This window comes from Podarcis muralis, chromosome 8 (assembly GCF_964188315.1).
Source record: "Podarcis muralis chromosome 8, rPodMur119.hap1.1, whole genome shotgun sequence".
Classification (NCBI taxonomy): domain Eukaryota; kingdom Metazoa; phylum Chordata; class Lepidosauria; order Squamata; family Lacertidae; genus Podarcis; species Podarcis muralis.
Genome location: NC_135662.1, coordinates 6,888,416 through 6,905,823, shown reverse-complemented (window position 1 = coordinate 6,905,823; position 17,408 = coordinate 6,888,416). Strand labels below are relative to the sequence as shown.

General features: G+C 43.3%; 1 protein-coding gene across 2 annotated transcripts in view; it reads right to left on the bottom strand.

The window, feature by feature from the left end:
- TRAPPC9 (trafficking protein particle complex subunit 9) overlaps positions 1 to 17,408 on the bottom strand; it is a 264,177-nt gene that overhangs the window by 155,445 nt on the left and 91,324 nt on the right. For both annotated transcript variants that reach the window (XM_077932705.1, XM_077932706.1), the window contains 2 exons: positions 12,838 to 12,990; positions 3,754 to 3,845 (listed from right to left, as the gene is read on the bottom strand). In XM_077932705.1, coding sequence (XP_077788831.1) covers positions 3,754 to 3,845; positions 12,838 to 12,990 — 245 coding nt within the window. The remainder of the gene's footprint in view (positions 1 to 3,753; positions 3,846 to 12,837; positions 12,991 to 17,408) is intronic.

The following is a 17,408-nucleotide window of genomic DNA, read 5'->3' as shown; positions in this document are numbered from 1 at the left end:
AGGCCAAAAACATCTGGAGGGCCAAGGCTGAGGTAGCCTGCCCTAAACATTTTGTGAATCTAAGTTTGGCCTCACTGAGGGGCAGTATTTCAATATGAGTAGGAAAATGAGAGTACCCTTAAGCATTTTTTTAAGAAAAAAAGCATTGGATGAGAGTATGGTTCTTTGTCCTGAATAAGACTGACATGGGATGCCTCATGCTACCAAGTGAGCAATACACCACTGTCATAAACATAAAACTGTCATAAAAGGGGGGCATGGATGTTTCAGGGTTTTTAAAAATACTTTATCAAGTTGCTGTGAGGACGGCAAGGAAGGCCCACACGCCACCCTGAGCTCTTTGGCAGATGGGCAGATTTAAAAAGCAACCGGCATGAATGTTCCAAATTACGTCATAGGGTTTTTGCATTGGTACACATTTATAAGAATTCCAAACAAGTACTATATCTCCTGCCTTGACTATGCCAGAGCTTCCGAATTTATGTCAGCTCTGTGGCTTTCATGTGCAAAACCAGAGAAAGCCTCAAAAAACAACGTGCACTCGGCAGACACAGAGCAATTTCTCAGTCATTAAAGTTATACAGATTAACTGCTCAAATAATCATGTTTCTGATGTTCTGAAGTAATTTCCACAGGTGTAATTTGAAATGCTGCATAAAATTAGCCCCTCCTGCCATTCTGTAAGCAGGTTTTTCCTCTGAGAGAACAGTCCCGAAAAGAAACAACTCATGTTGCCCAATTAGGAGAAATAGGAAGGTTGTTTATTAGAGCAAATGATTCACAACAACCTGGTTGGCAAATGTTTGTGCTATAAACCATTAAAAGCAAAGTTCCTTCCCCCCCCCCCGAAAAAAAGCCTGAGGAAGTACCATCCACTTTGAGCCTGCCCATAAAAATCAAGCCTAGTGTGAGTGCTTTGCAACATGGTCTCTTAAAGGTAATCACCTGCAACAGGTAATTTCCACAGCAATGCCAATTCCACCCTGCTTTTTGGCAATCATAGCTAGCAATAAATAGCTATTTGGGGACAGAAGCAGGAGGCTCACATAATTATAATTCAATATAATTACTGATTTCAAACCAGCTGATATGCCTGCAGTGCTAATCTTTATAACCATGGCTTACAGTAATGAGACTTTTGGGATAAGGTTACAAACACTCACCCTGGAAAAGGTTCATATTCCTAGTCCAAATTTACTCCACGATTGCTGCCAAATATCTCTAGGGAAGGGTCTGTAGCTCAGCGGTACTGCTCATGTTTGACACACACAGGTCCCAGGTTCAGATCCTGGCATTACACGATAGGGCTGGGGTAGCAGTGGACAACCACCACTGAGCCAGGGTAGACAGTAACAAATTAGAAGGACCGATGGTCTGAGTTGCTCTAAGGCATTCCCAATGCTCCTATTGTTCAGACTAAACTAGTACGTAGGATTGAACATTATTAACATTAAAAAAAAAAAATCAAGACCAGTACAAGAAGAGAATTATGGAACTGTTCTGCCATGTTACACAACATAAAACAAGCACCAACAACCTGTAGCTTTTTAAAGAAAGAACTTGATGGAAAAATAATAAAGCCACCATTCAGTTGAAATATCTTTTATGTCTTAGTTTTTTACTGCTAAGTGCTTATCACTCAGCTGCTGAGTTGTTAAAATGTCTTTATCAAAGGTTGAGTCTCTTATCTATTTTTCAAAACTGCCCCTAAGCCACATATTTTTCCCAGGAATCGTAAACCTAGCATTATTATTATTCTCAACTTCTGCAAAACCACTTTTGCTATGTCAGCCAAAATATTGTATCCTTGTTTTCCACAAGGCAGAACTTTCATATTGCTTATCTTTCAGAGCAGCCTATTAAATTCCACATGCTTTCAGAATTTTGCCAATTATCTTTTACAAACCGCATATTCAGTTCTGCATCTTTGGTACATGAACACATAACTAATGGTTATAACTTCATACTGGGCCCTGCCTGGTCTGTTCTTCCAGCCAGCAATTGTGTATGTGTTGTAAGCTTGTTTGAACTGTCTGATATCTGCCTGCAGATAAGAGTGTGTTTGTGTTGACTGCAATACTGCTAAGTGAATACAGGTTGGGTGTATGAGAAACACAAAAGCCAGAGTGTGTTGTGTATGTGAGAGTTGGGCTAGAAGCAGGCTGCAGGCGGAAGCCTGAGAGTGAGAGCCATACTTGATTTCTGCTTGAATCCAAGGCTGCAGTTATGGGAGAAGCAAGACATGGGATGCTAATGCTGTGAGCCCCTCCATCATAGGTTCAACTAATGTCAGTGTACTGGAAGAAGTAAAGATCACCAGTGTTGAAGCAATGATTCTTCAACATCAACTTCGTTGGACTGGTCATGTTGTGTGGATGCCTGATGATCATCTTCCAAAGCAACTACTCTATTCCAAACTTAAAAATGGAAAGCGTAATGCTGGTGGTCAACAAAACAGGTTTAAAGACCTTCTCAAGGCAAATCTTAAAAAATTTAGTATAAACATTGACAACTGGGAAACACTGGCCTGCGAGCGCTCCAGTTGGAGAACAGCCTTTGCCAAAGGTGTCATGGGCTTTGAAGACACTCGCACTCAGGATGCAAGGGAGAAACGTGCTAGGAGGAAGGCACGCTTGGCAAATCCACACTGTGATCAGCTCCCGCCCAGAAACCAATATCCCCACTGTGGAAGGAAGTGTGGATCCAGAATTGGCCTCCACAGTCACTTACAGACTCATTGTTAAAATTGTGTTTATGGAAGACAATCTTCCTCGGCTACAAGTGATCGCCAAAGAAGAAGAAGAAAGATGTATAAATAAACAATACATCATATACCACAGTCTCCGTTGCCTCTCATTCCAAGATCTGTGCCTGGAATCTTGCACTGCTCAGAGATTGGGGTTCCAACAATATATATGAACTTTCCATGTTCCAGGGGAAATCTAGGTCTAAACAAGCATTACTGTGTAGGCACGTGAGTTTTAAGCAAGACTTAACAAGAGAGATGCAGTGTGCAGTAATATTTTCAACAAGGCATTTTTTCAGTGAAAGCTCACCCACTTTCCGCCAACACCAGTATGCAAATAAATTACGAAAAGCAGCCCTACTCAGCATTTCCTGATGCAAGGTCACAACATCTGGAGTCTACTTTTCATAGATAGCTAAACAGATAGAAGTGCCACATGTGTCTCCCATCTAGTTTGGCTGCAGTTTTGCTTTTACAACTGTTTCCAACACACCATAATGTAATGAATCTTCCAATTCAGAAAGATAATTCTTCATGTGTTTGCTCTCTGAACAGAACCCCCCCCCCAAAAAAAAACCCCACTGCAAATCAAATAATTGAGAACATGGTTTGATCATAAATCAGTAAGAAATATCCCACATAAATTACTATCTACAAACAAGAGTTATGCATTTCACACACAAAAACAACAGCATTTTTGTAAGAGCAAATCTCTACCACACTAGAGTGGACAGCAGAATTATAACCCAACAATAACAATTAGTTTTGAGGATAATGAATGATTTTCTACAACCAAGTAAACAAAACCAAGGGGAAAGCCCTCATACTAAGTTACCTTGCTCCACTGATTTTTAGCAAATGATTAAAAATGGAAGCAGAGAGCTGCATTGTGCACTGTTCGACATTTCAAGAGGTTACCCAATGACTGTGCAGAGCTAACATCTGTAAGAAGCACCACAACATAAAGCAAATGTATATAATTATCAATCTTTTTCAGCATTACTCACCCCACTGGAGAGGAGCCAATTGCAAGTGCTCTAGGACCAGTTGATTGAGAACCCCTTCTATGCTTGCTTCTCCTTCACGCTTCAAAGAGGGGTAAATGATAGTTAAGGAGCACAGATGCAGCTCGTAAAAAGAAAACATACATGAATACAACATTTAAGGCTGCAATTTCTATGAATAATTTCAGGTTGTTATTGGACATAAAGAAGAGCCAAAGAAGAGCAAAGAGAAATGTCAGTCCTGAACAGGACAGACAGGATCAATACTTGTTTTCTGAGTCAAGTGGCACAGATATCACAGGTATAGATGATATTGCTTCATTTTCAATAATACACAATAAGGCAAGTCATTGGCCTATCTAACCTTCAAGCACTACGTATTCCAACAGGCAGCAACTGTCCAAGTGCTCAGGAGAGCACTTTAGCAGCCTTGCTTCCCCAGGCTTATCTATTTACTTAATCCATACCCCAACCTTCCTCCCAACAGAGTGGCAAACAACAATTGATAAAACAATAAAAGCATCTTTAAAATCCCCATACAGATGCAGACTAGGGAAGATCTCAAATTACAAGCCTAGTTGAAAGAGGAAGGTCTATAGCAGGCAGCAAAAAGATGGCAGAGACAGCAAAAGCCACAACATCAAATATGCTTTTTTAATGGGATTTTTTAAAGCATAGTCTTGACTATGCTACCACTCAGTGGATTTGTAACTGGCTGACTGACCGAACCCAAAGGGTGCTCATCAATGGTTCCTCTTCATCCTGGAGAAGAGTGACTAGTGGGGTGCCACAGGGTTCTGTCTTGGGCCCGGTCTTATTCAACATCTTTATCAACGACTTGGATGATGGACTCAAGGGCATCCTGATCAAATTTGCAGATGACACCAAACTGGGAGGGGTGGCTAACACCCCAGAGGACAGGATCACACTTCAAAACGACCTTGACAGATTAGAGAACTGGGCCAAAACAAACAAGATGAACTTTAACAGGGAGAAATGTAAAGTATTGCACTTGGGCAAAAAAAATGAGAGGCACAAATACAAGATGGGGGACACCTGGCTTGAGAGCAGCACATGTGAAAAGGATCTAGGAGTCTTGGTTGACCACAAACTTGACATGAGCCAACAGTGTGACGCGGCAGCTAAAAAAGCCAATGCAATTCTGGGCTGCATCAATAGGAGTATAGCATCTAGATCAAGGGAAGTAATAGTGCCACTGTATTCTGCTCTGGTCGGACCTCACCTGGAGTACTGTGTCCAGTTCTGGGCACCACAGTTCAAGAAGGACACTGACAAACTGGAACGTGTCCAGAGGAGGGCAACCAAAATGGTCAAAGGCCTGGAAACGATGCCTTATGAGGAACGGCTAAGGGAGCTGGGCATGTTTAGCCTGGAAAAGAGGAGGTTAAGGGGTGATATGATAGCCATGTTCAAATATATAAAAGGATGTCACATAGAGGAGGGAGAAAGGTTGTTTTCTGCTGCTCCAGAGAAGCGGACACGGAGCAATGGATCCAAACTACAAGAAAGAAGATTCCACCTAAACATTAGGAAGAACTTCCTGACAGTAAGAGCTGTTCGACAGTGGAATTTGCTGCCAAGGAGTGTGGTGGAGTCTCCGTCTTTGGAGGTCTTTAAGCAGAGGCTTGACAACCATATGTCAGGAGTGCTCTGATGGTGTTTCCTGCTTGGCAGGGGGTTGGACTCGATGGCCCTTGTGGTCTCTTCCAACTCTATGATTCTATGATTCTAATGGGAGATGCCAAGGAATGAACCTGGGACCTTTGATACAGGCTCTAGTTCTTCAACAAGTCCTCCTTCCCCCATGAAGGTTTCTGTTCTAGACAACCTATTTCCACTAAAATTATTTCTGCTTTTGCAGGAATTACCACCAACTGTAAACAGAACAGTTTTATCTCCTGGTTATATGTAGAGCCTGAAGATCTGAAGGTTCATTCCCCACCCCATCCCAAATACATCCAGGTAGATTCTATCTATAATGAAGACTGAGAAGTAAAATGTGCAAACTCTCAACTACATTTACTTAATGCTCACCTTTAAGGTCACTGAAGAAAGTTGGTAGCATATTTTTAGAATAAAGTTGGATGCAAAGAGAAACAAACTTGTTTACTGTACCAGCAAGACAGCTTTTACTTTGAGATATTGCATTAATAAAATATCCTCCTGCTTAGACAAGTGGGTACAGATTCTTCCCACCGCTGCCCCTGCACTGAGCCTTACAGCCCTTAATTGCTTTCACTCTGCAATGCAGTTTGACCTCAGGCATTTTGCTATGAAGATGTTTCTTTCTGTCCCACTTGTCACTTCCTATGTGGAAAGGTACAAGTGAACGAATGCATCCCACTGCTACTTCAAGCATAAATGAATTAGCACATATTCATAAATAGAAATTATACTAATGGAAAACTGCTTAAAGTGATTAATGAATACATCTTACCATAAATATTTCCTCTCATTTGCATTCTGAACTTTCTGAATACTGATTATTATTGCATTTCTATCGTTCCAAACACATTTGTTGTGTGTTGCTCCACATTATTATTTTAATCAATCAATCAATAAAGTTTCTATACCACCCTTCATCTGTAGATCTCAGGACGGTTCACAGCATAAAAATACAAGATAAAAACACAAAATGCATAATGCAAAAAGAGCAGAAACAAACCAAGAAGCCTACCCGCCAATGAAACATTTAAAAGTGTACCGGATGTCAATCAGCCAAAGGTGCCTAAAGTTGTATAATGAAAGCACAAGGTGAACTCCCCAGGGAGAACATTCTCTCTCCAGTATTAACAAAATTTGCTTACGGAGATGTCAAAAGAAAGCCCACTTAAAACTGTCTCGTTCATCCAACTTGGCTCAAGGGCTTCTATGTACACATATGAAGGTGTGTACGTTGTGTCCGTCTTGCCTTTGGCATTCATAAAAAGGTGGTTTAACCCACAGCGCCACCCACGTCCCCTTGGAATTCATATTCTCTTTTAATAACATCCTTCTGGACCGTCTAGAGGGGCTGGGAGCTGGGGGCACTGTCATACAGTGGTTCCGCTCCTTCCTCCTGGGCCGTGTCCAGAAAGTGGTGGTGGGGGATGAGTGTTCAGACCCCTGGGCTCTCACTTGTGGGGTGCCTCAGGGTTCTGTCCTCTCCCCCATGCTTTTTAATATCTATATGAAGCCGCTGGGAGAGATCATCAGGGGGTTTGGACTGGGTGTTCATCAGTATGCAGATGACACCCAGCTCTACCTCTCCTTTAAATCAGAACCAGTGAAGGCGGTGAAGGTCCTGTGTGAGTGCCTGGAGGCAGTTGGAGGATGGATGGCGGCTAACAGATTGAGGTTGAATCCTGACAAGACAGAAGTACTGTTTTTGGGGGACAGGGAGCGGGTTGGTGTGGGGGATTCCCTGGTCTTGAATGGGGTAACTGTGCCCCTGAAGGACCAGGTGCGCAGCCTGGGAGTCATTTTGGACTCACAGCTGTCCATGGAGGCGCAGGTTAACTCTGTGTCCAAGGCAGCTGTCTACCAGCTCCACCTGGTACGCAGGCTAAGACCCTACCTGCCCGCGAACTGTCTCGCCAGAGTGGTGCATGCTCTAGTTATCTCCCGCTTGGACTACTGCAACGTGCTCTACGTGGGACTACCTTTGAAGGTGACCCGGAAACTGCAATTAATCCAGAATGCGGCAGCTAGACTGGTGACTGGGAGTGGCCGCCGGGACCACATAACACTGGTTCTGAGAGATCTGCATTGGCTCCCAGTACGTTTCCAAGCACAATTCAAAGTGTTGGTGCTGACCTCTAAAGCCCTAAACGGCCTTGGTCCTGTATACCTGAAGGAGCGTCTCCACCCCCATCGTTCAGCCCGGACACTGAGATCCAGCGCCGAGGGCCTTCTGGCGGTTCCCTCATTGAGAGAAGTGAGGCTACAGGGAACCAGACAGAGGGCCTTCTCGGTAGTGGCGCCCGCCCTGTGGAACGCCCTCCCATCAGATGTCAAAGAGATAAATAATTACCTGACATTCAGAAGACATCTTAAGGCAGCCCTGTTCAGGGAAGTTTTTAATATGTAACGCTGTACTGTTTTTAACACTGATTGGGAGCCGCCCAGAGTGGCTGGGGAAACTCAGCCAGATGGGCGGGGGTATAAATAATAAATAAGAGGTGGGAGCAAGGCCAGTGCAAAAAGTAGTGGAGCAGTCTCTCATACGTCCAGTCATACACATCCATTCTCACATATAGCAGAAACTCATTCATGCTCCACTACACATATTCATTCATTCGTTCGTTCATTCATTCATTCATACATACATGCATTCATTCATTCTCTCTCTCTCTCTCCAACACACAAACATCTCTCACTCCCACCCCCCAGCAATTAGTCATGAGAAAAGCACTGGAGCTTCTTCCCCAAGCCCAATTGCTTGGGGAGAGATGAACCATTGCAGTAGCTGCCTTGTCAATACTCCTGTCCAGCTCAGCGTCAATGGGAGAGACTGCTAGTTATTTAAGTGAGTCATGGGCGACTTATACCACCAGGAGTGACACCTCGACGCCTTCCACATGTGCTGCATCAGGAGGATTTCAGGTATCATACAGCAGGGCAGAATTCCAATCAAAGATGTGCTCTCCCAAAGCCCACATTCCCAGCAGGCTTGCACTCCTGTCTCAACGACATCTCAGCTTGGTCATGTCCACAAGAATGAAGATGGCAGGCTCCCCCAAGGACATGCCCAAAACAGATAGCAGTGCTGCTTCCCATTTCTAAGCACCTAGGAGCCAACCGGCTTGCCAAAACTGCTCCTCAAATGCTGCCAAACGGCTCTCCAAAATAGAACGTCTTTTGAATAACCCACTAAATATTTAGAAAATATTAATAAAATGCACAGACTCACAAATATTAGCCAATCTCAAAATGGTATGCCATCTGTTCAAGTACTGAACAGCAACAACAAGATTCCGGTGTGCAGACAACAGCAGATGCTATTAGCACATGCTCATTAGGAAACAGGGGGTGGAGGAAACCCCCCCCCCCATCCCAAAACTGGATCCGTAATCTAAACTATAAAAATCACTACAGTGGTACCTTGGTTTGTGAACAGTCTGGTTTGCATACGTTTTGGATTACAAACACATCAAAACCGGAAGTACGTGTGCCGGTTTGTGAACATTTTTTGGACTACAACCCATTTGGGGGGGGGGATTACGAACAATTATTTTTTGGAGGCCCCATTGGCGAAAGTGTGCCTTGGGTTACAGCTTGTTTTGGTTTACGAACGGACCTTCAGATCGGATTTTGGTTGTAAACCAAGGTACCACTGTATATGATGCTGTTTAATAAACAATATCTCAATCTGTATTTTAAATCCTAAGGACTTATTCCTATGCAAGAGGAGCACATATGCACATTCACATTTACACCACCGCACCACAACAAGCTGGGCAGATGCATGTAATAAGCAATAGGGATGGGGAACCTTTTGCAGCCAGGGGTTCAATTCCCTTGTGACAAATGCTATTTTCATTTAATTTGTCCAGTGTGCTACATTCCAGCCACACACAGGTCAGAAGTTTCTATGCATGAACATGGGGTAACTGTGCCCCTGAAGGACCAGGTGCGTAGCCTGGGAGTCATTTTGGATTCACAGCTGTCCATGGAGGCGCAGGTTAATTCTGTGTCCAGGGCAGCTGTCTACCAGCTCCATCTGGTATGCAGGCTGAGACCCTATCTGCCCACAGACTGTCTCGCCAGAGTGGTGCATGCTCTAGTTATCTCCCGCTTGGACTACTGCAACCCGCTCTACATGGGGCTACCTTTGAAGGTGACCCAGAAACTGCAACTAATCCAGAATGCGGCAGCTAGACTGGTGACTGGGAGTAGCTGCTGAGACCATATAACACCGGTCCTGAAAGATCTTCATTGGCTCCCAGTACGTATCCAAGCACAATTCAAATTGTTGATGCTGACCTTTAAAGCCCTAAACAGCCTCGGTCCTGTATACCTGAACAAGCGTCTCTACCCCCATCGTCCAGCCTGGACACTGAGGTCCAGCGTCAAGGGCCTTCTGGTGGTTCCCACACTGCGATAAGTGAGGTTACAGGGAACCAGTCAGAGGGCCTTCTCAGTAGTGGCGCCTGCCCTGTGGAACGCCCTTCCAGCAGATGTCAAGGCAATAAACATTTACTTTTAAAAGACAACTGAAGGCAGCCCTGTTTAGGGAAGCTCTTGTTTGATGCTGTATTGTTTTGAATATTCGGTTGGAAGCTGCCCAGAGTGGCTGGGGAAACCCATCCAGATGGGCGGGGTATAAATAATAATAATAAATTTAGTAGTAGTAGTAGTAGTAGTAGTAGTAGTAGTAGTAGTAGTAGTAGTTGTTGTTGTTGTTGTCTTTGTCCAGATCAAACGCATCCATTCTTAAGGAAATCAGCCCTGAGTGCTCACTGGAAGGACAGATCGTGAAGCTGAGGCTCCAGTACTTTGGCCACCTCATGAGAAGAGAAGACTCCCTGGAGAAGACACTGATGCTGGGAAAGATGGAGGGCACAAGGAGAAGGGAGCGACAGAGGACGAGATGGTTGGATAGTGTTTTCGAGGTTACCAGCATGAGTTTGACCAAACTGCAGGAGGTAGTGGAGGACAGAGGTGCCTGGCGTGCTCTGGTCCATGGGGTCACGAAGAGTCGGACACGACTAAACGACTAAACAACAACAACAACAAGAAGTAGTAGTAGTAGCAGCAGTAGTAGCAGTAGTAGTAGTGTGCTTATTTATATCTATACACCCACACAAGCAAGAGGCATTATTCAACAACACATTCCAGCAAGGCAAAATCATTCAAGCAGAGGGCATATCAGGCCAGTGGAGGGTTTATCCAGGGGAGAGTCCTGAAGGATGCACAGAGGGGCCTGGACTTTTTGATTCTTCTCCCTAGAACTAAATGCCTTCAATGGTACAAGCTGAAATTTAGGGAAGACCACAGAAAATGTTTTATGTGGTGAAAATACAGAAAAGTGCTGCTTTAAATCAATGGGCCCCCGTGGTCCTGTTCAAAGTTGCTCTGACTGACAGCTGCCTCCAGCACTTTTGGAGAAGGGCTCCTACAGGAATCAATTAAAATGCTGAAAGCTATTGCTAGCAGCATCCTCTCTTTATACCTTCCGGCTGAATTGTGGTCAGGTGTTGGTTTAATCTGCCCTGTTCTGGTCCTGCAGAGAAGCCCACAGGGCAGGCCAACAAGGCGGGACCACAGACAGCTCTGAGTCCACAAATTGCTCCAACAAAGGCCCAACTCATAGAATTGGAAGAGACCACAAGGGCCATCGAGTCCAACCCCCTGCCAAGCAGGAAACACCATCAGAGCACTCCTGACATATGGTTGTCAAGCCTCTGCTTAAAGACCTCCAAAGAAGGAGACTCCTCCACACTCCTTGGCAGCAAATTCCACTGTCGAACAGCTCTTCCTGTCAGGAAGTTCTTCCTAATGTTTAGGTGGAATCTTCTTTCTTGTAGTTTGGATCCATTGCTCCGTGTCCGCTTCTCTGGAGCAGCAGAAAACAACCTTTCTCCCTCCTCTATGTGACATCCTTTTATATATTTGAACATGGCTATCATATCACCCCTTAACCTCCTCTTCTCCAGGCTAAACATGCCCAGCTCCCTTAGCCGTTCCTCATAAGGCATCGTTTCCAGGCCTTTGACCATTTTGGTTGCCCTCCTCTGGACACGTTCCAGTTTGTCAGTGTCCTTCTTGAACTGTGGTGCCCAGAACTGGACACAGTACTCCAGGTGAGGACTGACCAGAGCAGAATACAGTGGCACTATGACTTCCCTTGATCTAGATGCTATACTCCTATTGATGCAGCCCAGAATTGCATTGGCTTTTTTAGCTGCCGCGTCACACTGTTGGCTCATGTCAAGTTTGTGGTCAACCAAGACTCCTAGATCCTTTTCACATGTACTGCTCTCAAGCCAGGTGTCCCCCATCTTGTATTTGTGCCTCTCATTTTTTTTGCCCAAGTGCAATACTTTACATTTCTCCCTGTTAAAGTTCATCTTGTTTGTTTTGGCCCAGTTCTCTAATCTGTCAAGGTCGTTTTGAAGTGTGATCCTGTCCTCTGGGGTGTTAGCCACCCCTCCCAGTTTGGTGTCATCTGCAAATTTGATCAGGATGCCCTTGAGTCCATCATCCAAGTCGTTGATAAAGATGTTGAATAAGACCGGGCCCAAGACAGAACCCTGTGGCACCCCACTAGTCACTCTTCTCCAGGATGAAGAGGAACCATTGATGAGTACCCTTTGGGTTCGGTCAGTCAGCCAGTTACAAATCCACTGAGTGGCAGCATAGTCAAGACCGCATTTTACCAGCTTCTTTACAAGAATATCATGGGGCACCTTGTCAAATGCCTGACCCCTTTATAGTCTCTAGGTTACCTTTCCCAGGCCCCACCCCTGCATGGAGAAGTTTCTGGCCTGAAGACAGTCTCTGCTCCAGCATGCCACCTTTACTACTGGACCAATGAGTTATTGTGGGAGGAATTTAGATCCTCAGGCTCACGGGAAGATCCCAACTCTTGCCATAAGGGCTCTGCTGCCATGAGAGGTTGTTCCAAGGAATCCTGTCTGCCAGGGCTGGGAGTCCTGAACCTTGACTGGTCTCTCGGCAGGTAGCACTGATGCCTTGAACTCTGTGTTTCAGTTACTGTTGGGCTCCAGTGTGGTGCCATAATCCATCTCCCGAGTGGCATTCTCAAGCCCTGTGCCATCTCAGAGGCAATTCCACGAAACACAGTACAGTTCTTTATCTTGCATTATTCAAGAAAACAGATGAACCCTGGAGTGTGCCCACTTGAATCAAAGGATTGCAAGGCATCGTACTGAACATACTGGAAAAATCTAAACAAGTTAAGAGTTGAAATTAAGTTTAAGAATTCTATAATTATGTTAAATGATCAATTTTAAACCATGTTCTCTTTCAAACTTCTTTACAAAAATCATTTGAATTAAAGGTCACAGGCTTCCTACAAGAGTATCTTAAGGAGGAAAAAAATAGTATTTCTGAAAGGATATGATTTTCCAAAGAATGTCTAACTTGCTGTTGATCTCCAGACCTTTTGCTTGCTGTCTCTCTTCTTCCAGCTGCTTTGGGTTTGTAAATTGTGCTCTTTCACCAGGGGAGTCCGGGTAGCTCTCAAAGTTGAACTTGTCAACTTGGATAGCCATACTGCAGTAAAAAACAACAATTATTATTGGAGAAGTTTTATGGAACAATGTCTTGCAGGTCACACGACAATTTTCATCACATCAGAAAAGCATCAGTAAGCAGTAGTGGTTCAAATCACAAACAGAACTGAAACAAGCCCAAAATGATGTTGCCGCCTTGTAAATATCGTTATTAAGGGTGATATTTAGCTTTTTTGTAAATAAAATTATTCCTAAACAAATTTGGAAGGGCCATTGATCCTATTTAAAGTTCACACATTTCTAGAACGACATATGAACAGATCATAATTAATAACTATACAGAAACACATACAAACTCAATTGCAGTTGGCTACTAAACCAGGGTGTGTTATTCTTCTGTGCATACATGTTCACGCAAACAAATCCATCTAGCCTTCCACTCCTGATCAGTCAAGTTATTTACCAGCTTGAATAGCTTGACTAAGCAAAGAACCAGGAGGCAATTTAAAAACGTTGAGCTTTAAAACACACAATTGTAAAATGCATACCCACAAACATATACAATTTGGAACACGGCAGACATCCACTTTAGAAGCAAATAAATTGATTTGATTAAAATGTATGTATTATGGCTATGATCTCCATTGAAATCCAGCATGGAACACTGTGTAGAGCTCAGAGGAAAGGAATAAATTAGGCAGAGATGTTGAAACTCTTGGTTTTAAGTTTCTAGCCTCTTCTAGGTACTCATGTGGTCTTGTTCAAGTCATATTTTGCTATACAACTGTTGTAATTAATGTATCATGGAAATATGACTCACATTTTGACTGGCAGATATCAAAACATCATATTTTCAGGTTCTTCTAGCAATCACATCAAACACTAGACTGTAGTACCTATTCATATAGCAATTTGTTTTGAGGTTCCCACAGTAATCTTTCTCCGCTTTGCTAAGGAAGTATTGTGTTTTTGCAAAAAGTCTCCCACAAGTTAGCTACTTGAAAAACTGAACACAGTCACTCTCTAATGCACACTCAGAAGTAGATCGGCTTAAACGTCATCACAATATTCAATTAGAAATGGAGATGTTATACTGTAAGGGGGGCATTAATTTAATTTAATTATTATCTATTGCAATTTGGTTGTAATGCAGCTCCTTTATTAAAATTGGTGTGGACCTCTCATTCTTTCATTGCTTAGAAACCATATTATGAAATGTGATTTTAGAATAAAATGACTCATACAGCCCACAGGAACCACCTTTACTCATAATCGAAAACTGGTTTTATAAAAGTTTGGCAGAAGAGCTTAGTAAAGACGCCTGCAGAAAATGAGTGATTTTCCCACCACTATCTCAAATGTCCATTAATTGCACAAAATATACACCTAAATCTTAAACGTTTATCATTTATATCAGGATTTCTGTGCTACCTTTTGGCCCAAACCACCTTAAGCAGCTTCCAAGCAATTAAAAACCATATGTGCTACAAGTATACACACATTAGATTTCAACTAGTATATGTTAAAGTATGTAGCCCTCTAGAAGAAGAATTTAATAAATCTGAAGTTTCTAAAACAAAGTAAAAATCCAATAAAATAACCTGTGGGAGGGGGGTGAGATTACTCATGAATTTTACCAGAATAAAAGATGTAAATATCCAATCATAAAGGAAACTCTCTTTCAATGTTCACAGAAACCAGACTATTTTGACAAAACCAAGGATGGCAGTGGACAACTTAGGAACAGATATACGAGAAATTACATACCTCACATGTAAACAGAGTTAACACACGCAATTACCATGCCCTGAAAACCAGACACTTTGTCAATGCCTACCCCCTGTGGTTACCCCACTCACTTCAAATAATAGCAATATATACTTGAAGGTAGCACTGTTTTTCTAGAAAAATAGGTACCAGAACTCAATATGTTCTCTTATAATGGCAATGGCGCCCACCTGAGAGTTCCAGTTAGTTCTGGCTGGAAAAAAATGGTTTTCCTCTGTAACCAAAGGGGTATGTGTGTGTTTTCCCTTCTAAATGTATTGTTTTCAGAAAGTTGCAGTTATCATTAAGGCTAGATTGTGTCGTCTGCTGCAGACTCCACACAGGCATAGACCAACTGTGTCCCCTAATCATTTCAACAGAGACTTTTAGGTGAAGAGTGAAATCTTTCCAGACAGAAGGACACTGCAAAATGGTTTAAAAGAAATCACAAAACAAGTGTGCTTTTCATGATCCCCTCACAACTGCTTCACTTATAACAACCAGCAGTCCACCTGAAAAGTTGGTGGCCAAATTCAAAATCTTATTAAGTGCCACTTATTAAACCTGACTCGTAGTTTTTTTTTAAAAAAACATTTGTGTTTTAGCTGATAGAAATACAGGTACAGTGGGGGGGGGGGAGTATTTGATCCCCTGCTAAATTTGCCCGTTTGCCCTCTGATGAAGAAATGACCAGTCCATAATTTTAATGGTAGGTTTATTGTAGCTGTGAGAGACAGAATAATAACAGGAAAAAACCCAGAAACCCAGAAGACAAAAGTCAGAGATTGATGTGCATTATAATGAGTGAAATAAGTATTTGATCCCCTATCAACCAGCCAGATGTCAGGCTACCTTGTATCTTCACTGTATGTAAGGAGCTGAGATTAGAAGCACCTGCTATAAGGGAGAGGCCTTACCTGTAATCCCAGCTCATTACTGTACCTATACAAAAGACACCTGTCAACAGAAGCAATCGATCCAGCAGATTCCAAAGTAGCCACCATGACCAAGACCTAAGAGCTGTCCAAGGATGTCAGGGACAAGACTGTAGACCTGCACAAGGCTGGACTAGGCTACAAGACTATTGCCAAGCAGCTTGGTGAGAAGGTGACAACAGTCACAAACAGATAATTCGCAAATGGAAGAAACACAAAATAACTGTCGACCTCCCTCGGTCTGGGGCTCCATGCAAGATCTGATCTCGTGGAGTTGCAATGCTCAGGAGAATGGTGATGAAGCAGCCCAGAACTACACGGGGGGAACTTGTCAATGATCTCAGGGCAGCTGGGACCATAGTCACCATGAAAACAGTTGGTAACACACTATGCTATGAAGGATTGAGATCCTGCAGAGCCTGCAAAGTCCCCTTGCTCAAGACAGCACATGTACAGGCCCGTCTGCAGTTTGCCAATGCACATCTGAAATGACCCAGAGGAGAACCAAAATCGAGCTCTTTGGCATCAACTCAACTCGTCATGTTTGGAGGAGGAAGGAATGCTGTCTACGACCCCAAGAACACCACCCCCATAGTCAAACATGGAGGGGGACATATTATGTTTGGGGGGTGTTTTTCTGCTAAGGGGATAGGACACCTTCACCGCATCAAAGGGACGATGGACGGGACCATGTATCGTCAAACCTTGGGTGAGCACCTCCTTCCCTCAGTCAGGGCATTGAAAATGGGTTGAGGATGGGTATTCCAGCATGACAATGACCCAAAACACACAGCCAAGGCATGACAATGACCCAAAACACACGGCCAAGGAGTGGCTCAAGAAGAAGCACATTAAGGTCCTGGAGTGGCCTAGCCAATCTCCAGACCTTTATCCCATCGAAAATCTGTGGAGGGAGCTGAAGGTTCGAGTAGCTACACATCAGCCTTGAAATCTTACTGACTTGGAGAGGGTCTGCAAAGAGGAGTGGGACAAAATACCTCCTGAGATGTGTGCAAACCTGATGGCCACCTTCAAGAAACGTCTGACCTCTGTAATTGCCAACAAGGGTTTTGCCACCAAGTACTAAGTCATCTTTTGCAAAGGGATCAAACAGGCAACTTTAGCAGGGGATCAAATACTTTCCCTCCTCACTGTACTACTGTATATATATTATACCCTCTAGTTACCTTCCATCCAAGGAGGTTTAATAAGATAATATGCTGTTTTATTTTTCCAATAATTCATCCTTAAAGCAGGCATTGCTCCTGATCTGGCAGCATGCAAAGGAAAGGCTGTGTCTACTTTGCCTCTGATTAATTTTGTATTGATTTGCCTTTGAATGTTATTGCCAGTGCTCCAGCGCTTCACTTACTTCCATTAGTGAATAGCGACTGCTGCACATGACACCTATGTTGTGCCAGTTGAATTGGCTGCCGGTGTGCTTATAAGCACACTTCAAAGAGCTCATAAATGCATTCACAACCCTGAGCAGTTTAGAATCAGGCTAGTTTAAGGATCACTTCCACCTGTATCAACCTGCCTGCATCTTAAGATCATCCTTAAGATACACTGCTCAGACGACTTGAGACTAAATTAGAAGACTGGCAAGAATGCAGAACAGCGTCTTATCAGTGAAGGTCTCACAACTATGAAATCAAACCTCATATGGACTTAGACTCACTCTCATGTTTTTATTCAAGCTTTTAAAGACTCACCTTTTTACTCTGGTTTTAGTGCGACTATGTTATATTGGGGA